The sequence below is a fragment of the Cornus florida genome, unplaced genomic scaffold, assembly GCF_030987335.1.
Source record: "Cornus florida cultivar Cherokee Brave unplaced genomic scaffold, ASM3098733v1 CherokeeBrave_3.0.0_Hap2_Chr05, whole genome shotgun sequence".
Lineage (NCBI taxonomy): Eukaryota > Viridiplantae > Streptophyta > Magnoliopsida > Cornales > Cornaceae > Cornus > Cornus florida.
This window is the reverse complement of record NW_026775575.1, coordinates 17,936,842-17,951,308: the sequence shown is the minus strand read 5'-3', so window position 1 is coordinate 17,951,308 and position 14,467 is coordinate 17,936,842. Positions and strand designations below refer to the sequence as shown.

The window sequence follows — 14,467 nt, the reverse complement described above, 5'->3', positions numbered from 1 at the left end:
CAAACTTCGCTAAAGGGTACAATGGGTGTTTAGTGCATTCTCTTATGCCTTTCCTAATGGCAATGGGAATATCATGATCATGTGGAGTTTCTGGAGTTGCATTTACCTCATTCTCAGGATTAGGCGTTGAATCTTGGACTTACACAGGATTAGGACCCCGGTCTCTTTGTCTTGAATACACCTGCGAAAACCTCATAGAGTCACGAAGTTCATTATTCCCTGTCATTGGACTTTGAATAGGAGTAGTATTTGACATAGAAACGGGCTGTGATGATGGTTCAAGAGGTAGCTATGATGATGGTTCAGGAGGTATAGGTTGAATTGGCACAAAAACTGGGTTGGAGTCCAACAGAACAAGTGGAAAGTCTGTCCTTATCTTCAATGAATGCCAGAGACTCCCCCTAAAGATAAGGCTGAGTGAAATATGGTATTTTTTCTTCAAAAGTGATATCAATAGAGACAAAGAACTTCTTGGTAGGTGGATGGTAACACTTGTAACCCTTTTAAGTAGACGAATAACCCACAAAAATACACTTGGTGGCTCTTGGATCTAGTGTCCCTCTATTATTGCTATGGACATGAACAAAAGTAGTGCATCCAAAGATTCTTGGAATGAGGTTGTTTGTTGTTCTTAGATATGGATAAAAACAGGCAAGTGTCTCCATTGGTGTTTGAAACCCCAGCACCCTCGAAGGTAATCCATTGATTATGTATACGGCTGTAAGCACAGCTTCCCCCCAGAAAGTTTTTGGGACATTTTGATGGAAGAGAAAGGCTCGGGTTGTAGCTAATAAATGACCATTCTTCCTCTCTGCCACTCCATTTTGTTATGGAGTGTTAATGCGAGAGGATTCATAGATAATTCCCTCTTTTTGAAAGTATGGAGATAAGGTTTGATTGAAATAATCCCTTGCGTTATCCGATCTAAATCTTTTTATTTTAACCCCAAACTGGTTTTGAATCATGTTATGGAAATTTGGAAGCACACTGCTTACATCCGATTTAGGTTTAAGAAGAAAGATCCAAGAGACTCTAGTGCAATCATCGATAAAGGAAACAAACCATCGTGAACCAGACACATTTTTAACTGTGGAAGGCCCCCATATATCACTGTGAATTAAATAAAATGGAATTGAACTTCTTTTATCACTAACCGGAAAGGGTACACGCTTGTGTTTTGCAAATTCGCACACATCACAATGAAAATCTTCAACTTTCAGCCCCTTAAACAAGGAAGGAAACATAGTTTTCAAAATTCCAAAAGATGGATGCCCTAGTCTAAAATAATGAAGCCAAATAGTGTCTTTATTGGATGATGAAAGAAATGACATAGATAATCTATTCCTGACAATATAAGATTTTCTTGTTTCTTCAAGATAGTAGAGCCCGTTCTTCTCCTTAGCAAGTCCAATCTTCCTCCCCGAATCCTGGTCCTGAAATGTACAGTAAGAAGGATAAACAAAACATTACAGTTCATGTCATGAGTGAGTTTTTGTATGGATATCAGGTTGGTGGACAATTTAGGGACATGAAGGACATTTTTTAGTGTGAGAGATGGACTGATATGGATATCCCCTAGACCTGCTATGGTAGTGAGAGAACCATCTGCAACAGCTATTTTTCGATTGCTTGGACAAGGGCTATAAGTGCTAAAATTTAGTGAGGAGTGAGTCATGAGATCTGTAGCTCCTGAGTCAATAACCCATAGATTCCTAATAGGTTCATCTAAGACATGTAATTCGTGAGAAACAGAAAACTTACCTGAGAGTGCAAGAGAACATGCACTACTTGGTTTCTCTAATGATCCAAGAAGCCCCCTTATCTTCTCGATCTCCTCATCATTAAACCCGCTCTATTCTTGAGACTTTTTGTGGCTTGGCTGATTTGTTACGAAGTTGGCTTGGCTTCTCTGCTGTCCTCCTCGATATTCCCACTCTCTGCTTGGGGTTTATCATTCAACTTCCAACATTTCTCTCTGATGTGTCTTGGTTTTTTGCAATAGGTACACCAAAGAGTATCCTTGCTGCCGCAGCTGCCCTTTCCTTGAAACCGTGACAAATCTGCCTTACCACTTTCTTGAATTGATGGCCGTTCTGTCTTCGTCACCATAGCTGATCCTTCTAGGGCTTGGGGTTCAAGCATAACCCCCTGCGACTCTCCTCCGCCCGGATCAGAGAGATGGTCTCATTTAAAGATGGTACCTCCTCCTTGCCAAGAATCTGAACCCTGACTTTATCAAACTCAGCTTTGAGTCCTGCGAGAAAATCGTAGACTCGATCTTTTTCGATAAAGCCCTTTAAGATTGCAGCATCTTCTGGACATTTAGTCTTAATGCACCGGTAATGATCAAGTTCCTGCCATAGATTCTGCAGTGAATTCGCATACTCCATGATTGACTTTCCAACTTGTTTCATCGCACCAGTCTTGACCTTAACCTCGTACACTTGCGCTGCATCACGAGCCTTCGAATAAGTCTATCGAACAGCATCCCAAACCTCTTTGGCAGTGGACAAGAACATGCAGGTGTCGCTGATTTCTGGATTCATTGAATTCCACAACCATGACATGATCATGGAATCTGCTTCATCCCACGCATCGAACTTTGGATCTCCTTTCTTTGGACCCATTCCTAAGAGATGGCTGAGCTTCCCTTTTCCCTTCAAATACGTTTGAACAAATTGGGACCACTTCAAAAAATTCTTCCCATTCAGTTTGTATGCCACTTGAATGTTCTGTAGATCACCGTATGCTTGATGCAAGATGACTTCCTCAGAAGATGATTTGACATATTGGATTGGATTTAAGAAAAGAATAAACTCAAAGAAAAATGGCAATGAAGGCCAAGGTGTTCCAGAAAAAGATAAGAAGAAAAAGCAATATCTCTTTGGCTATTAAGGCTGAAGAGACTGTGATTCCCAGAAAAGAGCCTAGTGCTCTGATACCATGACAAATTTAGTAGAGAAGATTAAAATTGTATATTAATTGAGAAAGCCAATACACGGCTTATATACACAAATTACAACCTATACAGAGCTAATCACAGGGAGATAAAGTAGGAAACTAACCTTCCTAACTTTCCAAAAAAATGAATTAGAATGAATTTCTATATTAGTGGGATTCTCTAACTTATTATCCCATGATTCTAGGAAAGTCAATGATACACATAAAATACATTCCTAACGAATCCACCTATGGAGGGAATAAATCTTCTACTTTCCAACAGAAGTCCCTTATGCAGGTACATTTCCTCCATCTCTCTAGGCAAACTCTACATTGGTTTCTGATTATTTGGATCCTGCACCACCTTGTTATCCACAACATGTTCACAAGTGTCTGGTCGTTTTGATTTTTCCAATTCTTGTTATTCTCATGCTTTCTATATTTTTTTTTGGTATCTATTCATTTGCTTTCTGAGCCCACCTCCTATAAGGAGGTTGTTCTTGATCCTCGTGACAAACATGCAGTTGGATGCAGGTGGGTCTATAAAATCAAGAGGATTTACCTAGGAGTATAGTATTGACTATGAGGAGACTTTTGCTCTTGTAGCCAAAATGACAACTGTTCACACATTGATTGCTGTTTGATGCAAATCATTAAGGGTACTTTAGTCAGGATTGAGGCAGTCAACGGTGCCTTAGAAAGTGTCTTGAAGAAAAGTCAAAGTGTCCTTGTTTTACTAAGCTTTGGAATTACTAAGTATACTTAGGAAAGTGGTAAAGTCTTATTAATGTCGTGTGGGAATTCTAAGAGTCATTCTAGGAAAAGACAAGTGTCATTAATAGTAGTATTATAAAAGGGACAACCCTCTATATCTGCTGTAATAAAGTCTTAATCAATACATTTTGAGTTATTATCAGATTTTAGACAGTTCTTAAAGCTTTTCCCAGATTTCCCTTTAGAAATCTAGGCTCCGACGGTGATTGGAGTATTCCTAGTCTCCTTTACAGTTGTAAGAAGACTTGTTTCTTTTTCTGTTTGCTTCAAGTGGTATCAAAGCCTTCTGTCTTAGATCTGTGATTGTTGCGGATCTATGGCTAGGCAAGGAAGTATAATATCCACAAAAGAAGATGTTCAAACCTGCAGCATCAACTTTTTGCATCAAATTTCTCAGCAATTTTCTCGACTGAGCACTCTATTAGAACAAAATGGAATCATTTCTCCTCTTAATATGGACATTGGGAGACAAAGGGGTCAACAAGGGGATGCATATGAATGTGAAAAGTGGTAAAACAGCCTGTTGGAGAGAGGTTTCATTGCCATATGCAGTCTAGAAGTCCAAAACAGAGAGCTGCCAGATCACAAAGCACATGGACATCAATGGTGAAACATACTAAAGATTCTGAATTTTGGTCCTACACATGAGGATTCAAGATTCAAGTCTGCCAAGTGTCCAAGAGTTGTAAACAATCACATTATCGATAAAGTCAGTTAAGGCAGAACAGGAGAAGCCTGAAGAAGCAGCCAACAACATGTTAGAAGATAAGGTTGAAGAGGATGATAAAGCACGTAAAAGAACACAGGAGAAATCTAAAGAAACAATCAGATGCTTGTCCAAAGCTAAAGAAGAAGTCATTGTTCAACCTACAACTCATGTATTTGTGAGTACAAATAACAAATCAGATTCTGCAAAGTCTTGTCATGGTCGGCAACCTGAAGATAAAAATATTGAACTTCCAGTTGGACGTGGTGCAGGAAGCATTACTGCAGCTTAAGTTTAAAAAAATTGGTCAGAACTGAAGCTTCTTCATTCATGTATTTGACAAATAATGGATTCCATATGCATAACCTGATTTGGGAATGGTTCATGGCACGACATACAGCTAGGAGTAGCCCCAATGTAAAAATCAGAGTAGTTCAAGGCTTGGTTCATGATTTATCTTCAAGCAAGTTTTGGAGATTTCACAAGAGAACTCTGAAAGTTTGTTCAGAGTTATTCTTTGTCAGTAACAAAAGCTTATTGTGCTTTGATCGAGCAAGGAAAAGAAGAAAGAAAGGATGGAAGACTTTACTCGGGCTTGTCATTGATCGTGGTAGATTGTTCCAAACTCGAGGGCGAGTTTTCTTCAAGGAGGGGGGTCTGATGCAAACCATTAAGGGTACTTTAGTCAGGATTGAGGCAGTCAATGGTGCCTTGGAAAGTGCCTTGAAGAAAAGTCAAAGAGTCCTTGTTTTACTAAGCTTTGGAATTACTAAGTATACTTAGGAAAGTAGTAAAGTCTTATTAATGTTGTGTGGGAATTCTAAGTCTCATTTTGGGAAAAGTCGCGTCATTAATATTAGTATTATAAAACGGACAGCCCTCTATATCTGCTGTAATCAAGTCTTTATCAATATATTTTGAGTTATTATCAGATTTTAGATAGTTCTTAAGGCTTTTCTCAGATTTTCCTTTAGAAATCTAGGCTCCGACGGTGATTGGAGTATTCCTAGTCTCCCTTACAATTGTAAGAAGACTTGTTTCTTTTTCTGTTTGCTTTCCTGTTGCATCTATTCACCAACAGAGTTTGTCATAGGTGGATGTTCAAAATGCTTTTTTGAATGGAGACTAACTGAAGAGGTATACATGACTCCTCCTCCTGGTCTTTCTCACAATCCTGGAGAGGTGTGCAGACGTAGATAGACATTGTATGGTCTCAAACAAGCACCTAGGGCTTGGTTTGAGAAGTTCTCTATAGTGATTTGTGCTTTGGGTTTTCGACCTAGTGATCATGATTCTGCTCTTTTTTCGTCACTCTACTTCTGCTGGTCGTATTATTGTACTTTTGTATGTTGATGACATGATTTTGACTGGTGATGATATTGCACTTATAAAGTCTAAATTGCAGCAACAATTTGAGATGAAGGATCTTGGTCCTCTTCGCTATTTTCTTGGCATTGAAGTAGCTCATTCTCCCAAAGGTTACCTTCTCCCTCATTCTAAGTATGCATCAGATGTTATTCATAGAGCTCATCTCACAAATACTCGGATAGTTGAGACTCCTTTAGAGCTTAATGTTCGCTATACTCTTACTGATGGTGTCCCTTTGGCTGATCCCACTTTATATCAAGTTATAGTTGGCAGTTTAGTGTATCTCATTGTCACTCGGCCTGATATTGCCAATGTTATTCACATTGTCATCCAATTTGTATCCTCTCCGACTACTGTGCACTGGGCTGCAGTTCTTCGTATCTTACGCTATCTTCTGGATACTTTGCATCAGAGTTTATTGTTTTGTTCCACATCAGTTTTGGAGCTTTGAGCTTTTTCTGATGCCGACTAGGCTGGGGATCCCTCGGACCGTAAGTCTACCACTGGTTACTGTGTTTTTCTAGGAGGTTTCTTAATTTCCTGGAAAAGCAAGAAACAAACAGTTGTTGCTTGCTCTTCTTTGTTATACGATGTTGTGTAATTTACAATAGAGTATTCTTCTTCTTTACTGGTCGTACAAACCTTTTAAGAGGGAAGGTCAAATGTACACACCCTTTCCTCCACATGCAGAGAGGCTATTTTCCGGTTAGAACCCGTGACCTCTTATGTTCAAAAACCTACAGTCTTGCATGAAATTCCCTCCCGTTGCACGTAAATTGGGCCAACCTTTTCTTTGTAGCTTACCCATCCAATTGAGCTGTCTATACTCAGGATTCCATATAAATTTGCGAGGGGCCACAGAGAAACTTTCAACAAGAACAATTGTAGAAATACAGTACAAAAGGACATAACAGAATAGCATCCCAGGGATTTCCATGTCTTCATGCAGCATATTCAGATGATGGTACAGCAAGCCCAAAAATAGAGGAAGTAAAGGTATCATAATCCCATGAGCCAGCTTGATTTCTAAATGAATAAGGCCCTGCCTAGGACCATGTTCTGGCTGGAGCACATATCTAGATAACCATGCTAAAATGAAGCTGCCGCAAGATAACCCATTGAATGATTTGTGAACTTCGAGTTTGCCATTCCCCATCAGAGGTTGCAAATCTTTAAAGAAATAGCGAGGAAATTAAGGATAGTACACTCATTTGTCTTTGGACTAGGGCTATAAATCAACCAAGAAATTGGCAAACAGCTCGGGCTTAGCTCGATAAATGCTTGGTTCGCGTTCGTTTGTTTATTAAATGAACTGAGGTCAAACATAATTTTCCAAGGTCGATTATTAAATGAGTCAAATTCAAACAAGCTTGAGCTCAGCTCGTTTGTTTGTAAGAATATTCGTGAACATACTTGTCAAAGAGCTCATTTTACGCTCGTGAATATATGTATGTATATATATCTATATATATATAAAATATATGTGTATATATAAGTCCAAGCCAGAAAAACACAATTACTGATTTAAAATTTTATAAATGTTGAACACTTTTTTTTAGTAATAATTCATTAAAGGTGCTTCTATAAATGTTACTTAATGAAGAACTATAACATATTTGATATATTTTAGTAATAAAATTAAAAAATAAAGGCATATCATTCAATTCTGGTACCCGCCACAGCAGGGTCCTGGGGAGGGAGGACTTGAGACACACCTAACCTATAATATTTCACAAAGTGGCTACTTTTAGCTCAAACTCTCGGCAGTGGAACCGATGCTCAAGCGTTTTATTGCTGAACTAGGCAACCCTCTAATAAAATTAAAAATAAAGGACTTTCTCATGTATTTAATACATAAACATGGCAGGGCCAGGGCATGGGCCCCTACCCCAAACCTATGTCATCCCTCTGTGGGTTTTTTTAAGGACCAATAGGGAAGGGCAAAATTGTCGTTTCTAAAGCGTATTACACCTCAGAGTTGTACCTCTTGGACATTGTCCAGACATGTCCTGGAAATAATATCATCGTGGGGAATTGCAGGTGCTCACAGAGCCACATAGTTTTCCTTTGCTGGACACATGGTGTCAGAGAATCAATCCATGTGTCATTGGATTTCTCTATATCAACACAAGGCAAGACAAAAATGCACAGCAATTGAAAAAAAAAAAAAAAAAATGAGCCTACACAAAAGTGTACCTGTTTACAAAATCCAATTTCTGGGCAACTTTTTCCAATTTTAGAATCCCATGATTATCCTGCAGCATTTGCAATTGGTTCAATTAAAACAATGACACTAACTCTATCATTTGTTACCACTCCGAAATCAGAACTACTGAGGCCTCACATGCAAATGTCATAGCAATTCAAAAAAAGCATAAATTAGAAAATAGAAACCAAAAAAGGAATACCTGATTTCTACTTGCTGACTGCTGTAATTTAGTGAATAAAGACAGCAGCTTATTTTTTATCTCAGAATTAATATGGGGTTGCTCCCATGGACTATCAGGATCATATAGTTCCCAAGGACTGTGTAATCGGGTACATTTTTCATTCTTGTACTGAATAACAAATCTTTCCCAAGGACTGCCAGGGAACTCGTTTGATTTATCCTCTGAAGATAGAATCCTACATTCCCACCAATTACCCCCTTCCCCACTCTCATCTCTCCACCACACCAGGCATTTATCCCTCGAGGTCCAGTTTCTCCTAATTGCAGCATCATACCATGTTCTCTCAACAAAAAAATCTGGGCAATCACTCAGTTCGGGCAAAGTCAACTTAAATGTCCTACCAAACACACTAGAAGAAGTATCTATAAATTTCAGTGCAAGTTTACAGCAGCTCTCCCCAGAGCCCGGAACTGTTGCATAATTAAGTCCTTCAACGGAACAAATTTCTACAGCTCTGATGTTTTCCTTGATTGATATCCATGGACCTACCATTGATGATTCACTCCACTCTAGATATTCTTGGTGGCCCTGAGAATCATTGAATAGTAAGCATAAATCACTTCAACTTGGGAAAATATAAAGGTTCGGAATAGTTAATAAAGAAAAACCAGAAGAGTTACCTGTCTTAAGTATACAATTTCATCACCTAGCTGAGGAATGTAACGAAAACCCTCTTCCTGCTCAGACAACATTAGCCAATTTGATTTTCTGAGTTTGTAACTTGACTTCTTCCCAGCTGAAGAACAGGGGTCATTATCACAATAACCACTTCCTTTCTTTCTAGTAGACTTAGATCTGACTGTAATTTTTGGACTTAAAATCCATTCATCTGATGGGAGCTGAGCAAATGCTCTCTTGGAGGGATTTTCAGCACTTCTTGATGTCTTCACTGATTTATGACCTTCCCTCACCTTATGGATATTGTCCATATCATGCGTCTCCCGCGAAGTTGCCTTCAACCTTATGGATCTTGTTCTACGCAGTTCATCTGTTTCAGCTTCAGGGATATCGATTTCTGAATCATGATTATGGCTGCTGGTTTTTGAAATGATTTCTACGATACCACCATGATAACCTTTGGGATTAGTTCTAGCCCTATATGAATTATCCTCTTTGTAAACTGCATCTTTTATTTTCGTGTTTGAATGAGAATCTAATCTCTCCAACCTTGGTAGGTCAGAGCTTTCATCCTCTCTTGGTAGTCCCAAAACCAGATTCTGCTTCATGCATGGGTGACTTTCAGATGCTGAATCATCACCGGCACCAGTTGCGACATTACACTTCAGTTTTAAAGGGCCTTTGGGGCCCTGCAAAATCTTCTTTGATGTAATCCTTAACTTTGTTGGCTTGGGTAGAGGGTTCTCTTTCATTTCATGAGAGAGGTTCGTGATGACAACCAAGTCACAACCTCGGGATATGTCAGATCCAGAACAATCTTTGTATCCCTTGTTGAGATTTTCATGATGAGAGGCTGCCGAACCACTGCCTGTTTGCTGGGGATCATATAGGGGTGAAGTTTTCCGCAGTGAAGATTGAAACGCGCATTCAGGACAAAAATCTTTACCTCTTTCACTATCCATATCCCCTAATGCACCAGTTTCAAACTGTTCCTTATTCTTGTAAGCCTCAGTCAACGCCTTACCTCCATGATTTTGGATTTCTGAACAGGAAAAAGAGTCTCCATATCCCATTCCAGGTTTAACATAGTCATTGACATCATTTGTGTTTCCATAATGGACATCAAAACTTCCATTAAATCCAGTACTTCCATCTGTTGTCATATGATCTTCAGATTTCATTTGCTTGGATGAGCGTATTTTGACCTCTCCCCATCTGATTTTTTGGTGCCTATAATCTGCTGATTTCTCCAATTGATCCTCAACTTTTGCATGTTCTCCATCACAAGAATTATTTATGTTATGATTTGCAGACAACTCCACATCAACCGCATTTGGAGAAGATGACTCAGAATCCTCAGAGCTTAGTTTGATCCAGGTTTTTTTCGGAGTTTCTAGAGTCAGTCTAGAGGATAATGCTAAGTCAGCCTGATTGTGACACTGGGTTTGGGTGTTCTCTGCTGAAGGCACAGACTTCTTAGAATTATGAAGTGAAAACTTTATGACCAATCTTTTCCTGCTCTCAACATTTGTCTGAGATTCTAGGAATTTGGGAGGCTTTGCTGTATGCTCAGAGTCTAAGGATGCTTGTTCAGCTTTTGAATATATCTCTTGCACATTCTGCAAGTTGATATCGTGTTCATGGCTCTGAACATTCGAATCTTCCACCATTAACTCGCTTTCTGATGAATCAGTTTCTAAGCCACCTTCATCTTCTTCATCTGAAGAAGCTTCTGTGATATGAGAGACAAAATTCAGGGCATTGCGTGCAGAAAGCCTCTGAGATCTCAGTGACTTTGCTTTCGAAGAATTTCCTTTCAAAGTTTTGCGACCTTTGTTTGATTTTTTAGTTCTTTTACTCCCAGATGAGGTTCCATCATTCCCATCCAAATTCCTCCTCCTAACATGCCTCCCAGAAGAAGTCATCAACTTGCCCTGAAAAACAATTGTACTCAATCCCAAGCCAGTGCAAACAAGAAAGGAAATTGATATTTGTAAATGCAATACTTACTTCTGCCTTTATCCTTTTCCTTTTTGATCTTCGGAGGACATTTTTATGACTTTGTTCAACCTTGTTGTCTTCTGCACTACATTCTGGATCACTAGATGTGCTGGCACTTACACTTTCGTGCTCACCGTCACTCAAATATTCCTCAGGAACATTGTACTCTGAATCAGAATCATCATTTATCACTTCATTTTCTGGTTCCCAGTACATGGCATCTATAATTTCCGGTAATGGCTCAATCACTCCATTCAAGTCTTCCAATGTCAAAATTTGATAATCTTGGCCCAAACCAACATCATTGCCAGTGGCAAATTTTATGGATGAAGGACGCCACTCAATACCCAGTGCACCTAGCCGAAGTTTCTGGTACATACTCTGATATGGTTCAGGATAGGGAACCATAGCTGCCATTTCCCATTAAAAAGATGTTGTGTTGTATCAAAATATCGACTTAGAAAGACCATCATAGATAAATGAAGCTGTAAAACATACTTGAATCGCAAAGAGGATCTTGAATATTCCTTTTGTATGGAGCAAGCTGCGTCTCCTGCATCAGATGTAACATAAATTTACTAAACATAGAATAATATAAAGCGACTGGAAGATCTTCGACCTGAAATCAGACACCCACTGATGCATAACCTTAATGCATCAAGATCCCAAAATCCCGCACAATACATGTAAAAGTAAATTTGCAATTACAACTAATATTACAGATACTGCTACCAAAATCGTTGCATATTATGAAGGTAGCATATATGAAATTGGTAGCAAAGATTTGATAGCCACAAATCATATAGAATATGATGTGATTTGATTTAGAATAATCAAATCTCTACTAATTGTTGAATTTAAGATATAATCAAGAGTAAGTGATAAAGAAGAAGAAAAAAAGAAGAAAGCTGATGAGAAAAAAGAGAAAGAGATGGGGAAGGAGAGAAATAATGAAAGAATTCTTTCATCCTTCCACCACATTCTATTTATAATAACAAGTTTTAGAAATTACACATAAGCCCCAACATTATATAAGTAATAACAAATAAGCCCCTGACAACACTCCCCCTCAAGCTGGTGCAAAGATATCTATCATGCCCAGCGTGACTAATATATTTTGCAAGCAAGTCTTGCTCACACCCTTAGTCAAAAAATCAGCAACCTGATCAAGTGTATTGACGTAAGGAGTACAAATCAACCCAAGACGAAGCTTTTCCTTGATGAAGTTTTCGATCGACTTCAATGTGCTTTGTCCTGTCATGTTGAATTGGATTGTGGGCAATGCTGATAGCAGCCTTGTTGTCACAATACAACTTCATTGACTCGCGAACAGGATAATCCAACTCACCTAACATCGTATGTAGCCATAACAACTCACAAACTCCATGTGCCATGGATCTGAACTTATCTATCATGCCCAGCTTGACTAATATATTTTGCAAGCAAGTCTTGCTCACACCCTTAGTCAAAACATCAGCAACCTGATCAAGTGTATTGACGTATGGAGTACAAATCAGCCCAAGACGAAGCTTTTCCTTGATGAAGTGTCGATCGACTTCAATGTGCTTTGTCCTGTCATGTTGAACTGGATTGTGGGCAATCCTAATAGCAGCCTTGTTATCACAATACAACTTTATTGACTTGCGAACAGGATAACCCAACTCACCCAACATCGTATGTAGCCATAACAACTCACAAACTCCATATGCCATGGATATGAACTCAGCCTCTGCACTGGATCTGAACTCAGCCCCCTGCGAGCCCCAGCCAACTCACCACGAAGTTAGATCCGCGGTACGTATGGATGTGATCAACACTACTTCCTTGCAAACAAAACCCATCTTGGAATCTCTTCAAAACCCGTCACACCCATTAGGGTTTACACAAACTTGCCCTAGGGTTTCAACTACACACCTAAAGCTTTACAAACCATACTCTGATACCATGTTAACTTTAAGATATAATCAAGAGTAAGTGATAAAGAAGAAGAAGAAAAAGAGAAGAACGCGGATGAGAGAAAGAGAGAGAGAGAAAGAATGAAAGAATTCTTTCATCCTTCCACCATATTCTTTACTTCTTTTTTTTTTTTTTTTTTTGATAAAATAATAATCGATGAAGAAGCTGTTATGAAAAAATGATCGAATAGGAGTTTATGAGAACAATAGAAAAATAAATGACAAGAAAAATAAAATAGGCACACACACAATCGAGACAAGGATTTATACGTGTTTCGGCTATGCCTACATCCACGGGTAGAAGACAGAACAATATTTCACTATTGAAATAAAGATATATAAGGCAAAGTGGCTCACACCCAAAATTCAATTACACCCAAAACTCTCACACTCACTCACTGAAATTACAAACTCAATTGATTTGGGATGCTTCAATACCATGGAGGGCAAGGCTATTTATAGCCAAAATGGGAAACCAAAATGAGGCTACTTGGGGACCACTCAAAAGACTTGCTAGGCACACATTCTTGGAGGCCAAGAATCTTGACATCATTGGTGATGCAAGCCTCAAATTGAGCCACATGTTCAACAGAAGCGTTCAAAAGGGAACGCATCCCTTAAACAAAAGTGGAACCAGGATCTAAAGACCCAAAGAATCCAAAAAATTAACTAAGTCATCGGAAAAAGGAGCAAGAACTCCTCTTCACGTAACTAAAGATAGAGCGAATAATATGAAGTTTCAGCGTCACCATGGAAAACTCCTTCTCTTCGAACATTCTGTTATTCCTCTCCTTCCAAATGCACCACCAAACGCAATGCGAAACTGTCCTCCAATAGTCGCGAACACTGCTTCTCACACGGCATCCCCTCCATGCGTTAATCAAAAACTTAGAAGATCGAGGCATTACCCAAAACATACCGAATAAGCCAAATATAAGGTTCCAACAGTCGTACGCCAGGGCAATGCACCAGTTAACAATACAATTGCCTCTCTTCCTCAAATTATCAATCGTCAAATGCCCTATACAGCAGTCCATACAAAGAATGCCACTCTAGGTGGAGCAGTAGAACGCCATATGGTCTTCCATGGAAAATCAATGCCAACGAAGTTAGAGAGGCATCGAAACAAGGATCGTACTTCAAATCAACCATGGGAATAGGGGATCCACCTAATATCATCACTACCTCTGCCAACTGCCAACTGCCTCCTGCTGATACAACATATCCAGAAGAACACATACCTCGTCCATCTCCCAATCCTGAAAAGAACGCCAAAAGCTCACATCCCACGTAATTCCACTGCTATCAAGCAGATAACAGTCATCTACATAGGCATGCCTGTCGGCGGCGATGCTGTACAAAGTGGAAAAGGTGCAGGATAGCGACTGGTCACCGCACCATAAATCCTCCCAAAATCGAACATATCTACCATCACGAACCTTGAATCTAATATGGGAAGAGAAAACATCCCAACCCTTCTGAATGAATTTCCACACACCAACTCCTCCCGCAATAGAGACTGGACAAGTTGACCAGCCGCCACTCTCCTCCCCAAAACGACATGAAACAAGCCTTCTCCAAGGGCAATGCCTTTCCCTGCTGAATCTCCATAACCATTTGCCCAAGAGAGCTTGATTAAAGGAACCAACCTCCGG

General features: G+C 39.4%; 1 protein-coding gene across 3 annotated transcripts in view; it reads right to left on the bottom strand.

The window, feature by feature from the left end:
* The window catches only part of LOC132306154 (uncharacterized), a 76,161-nt gene that overhangs the window by 9,938 nt on the left and 51,756 nt on the right, over positions 1-14,467 (bottom strand). For all 3 annotated transcript variants that reach the window (XM_059803409.1, XM_059803410.1, XM_059803411.1), the window contains 5 exons: positions 11,356-11,410; positions 10,867-11,267; positions 8,859-10,790; positions 8,197-8,766; positions 7,985-8,043 (listed from right to left, as the gene is read on the bottom strand). In XM_059803409.1, the coding sequence (XP_059659392.1) occupies positions 7,985-8,043; positions 8,197-8,766; positions 8,859-10,790; positions 10,867-11,267; positions 11,356-11,410 (3,017 nt within the window). The remainder of the gene's footprint in view (positions 1-7,984; positions 8,044-8,196; positions 8,767-8,858; positions 10,791-10,866; positions 11,268-11,355; positions 11,411-14,467) is intronic.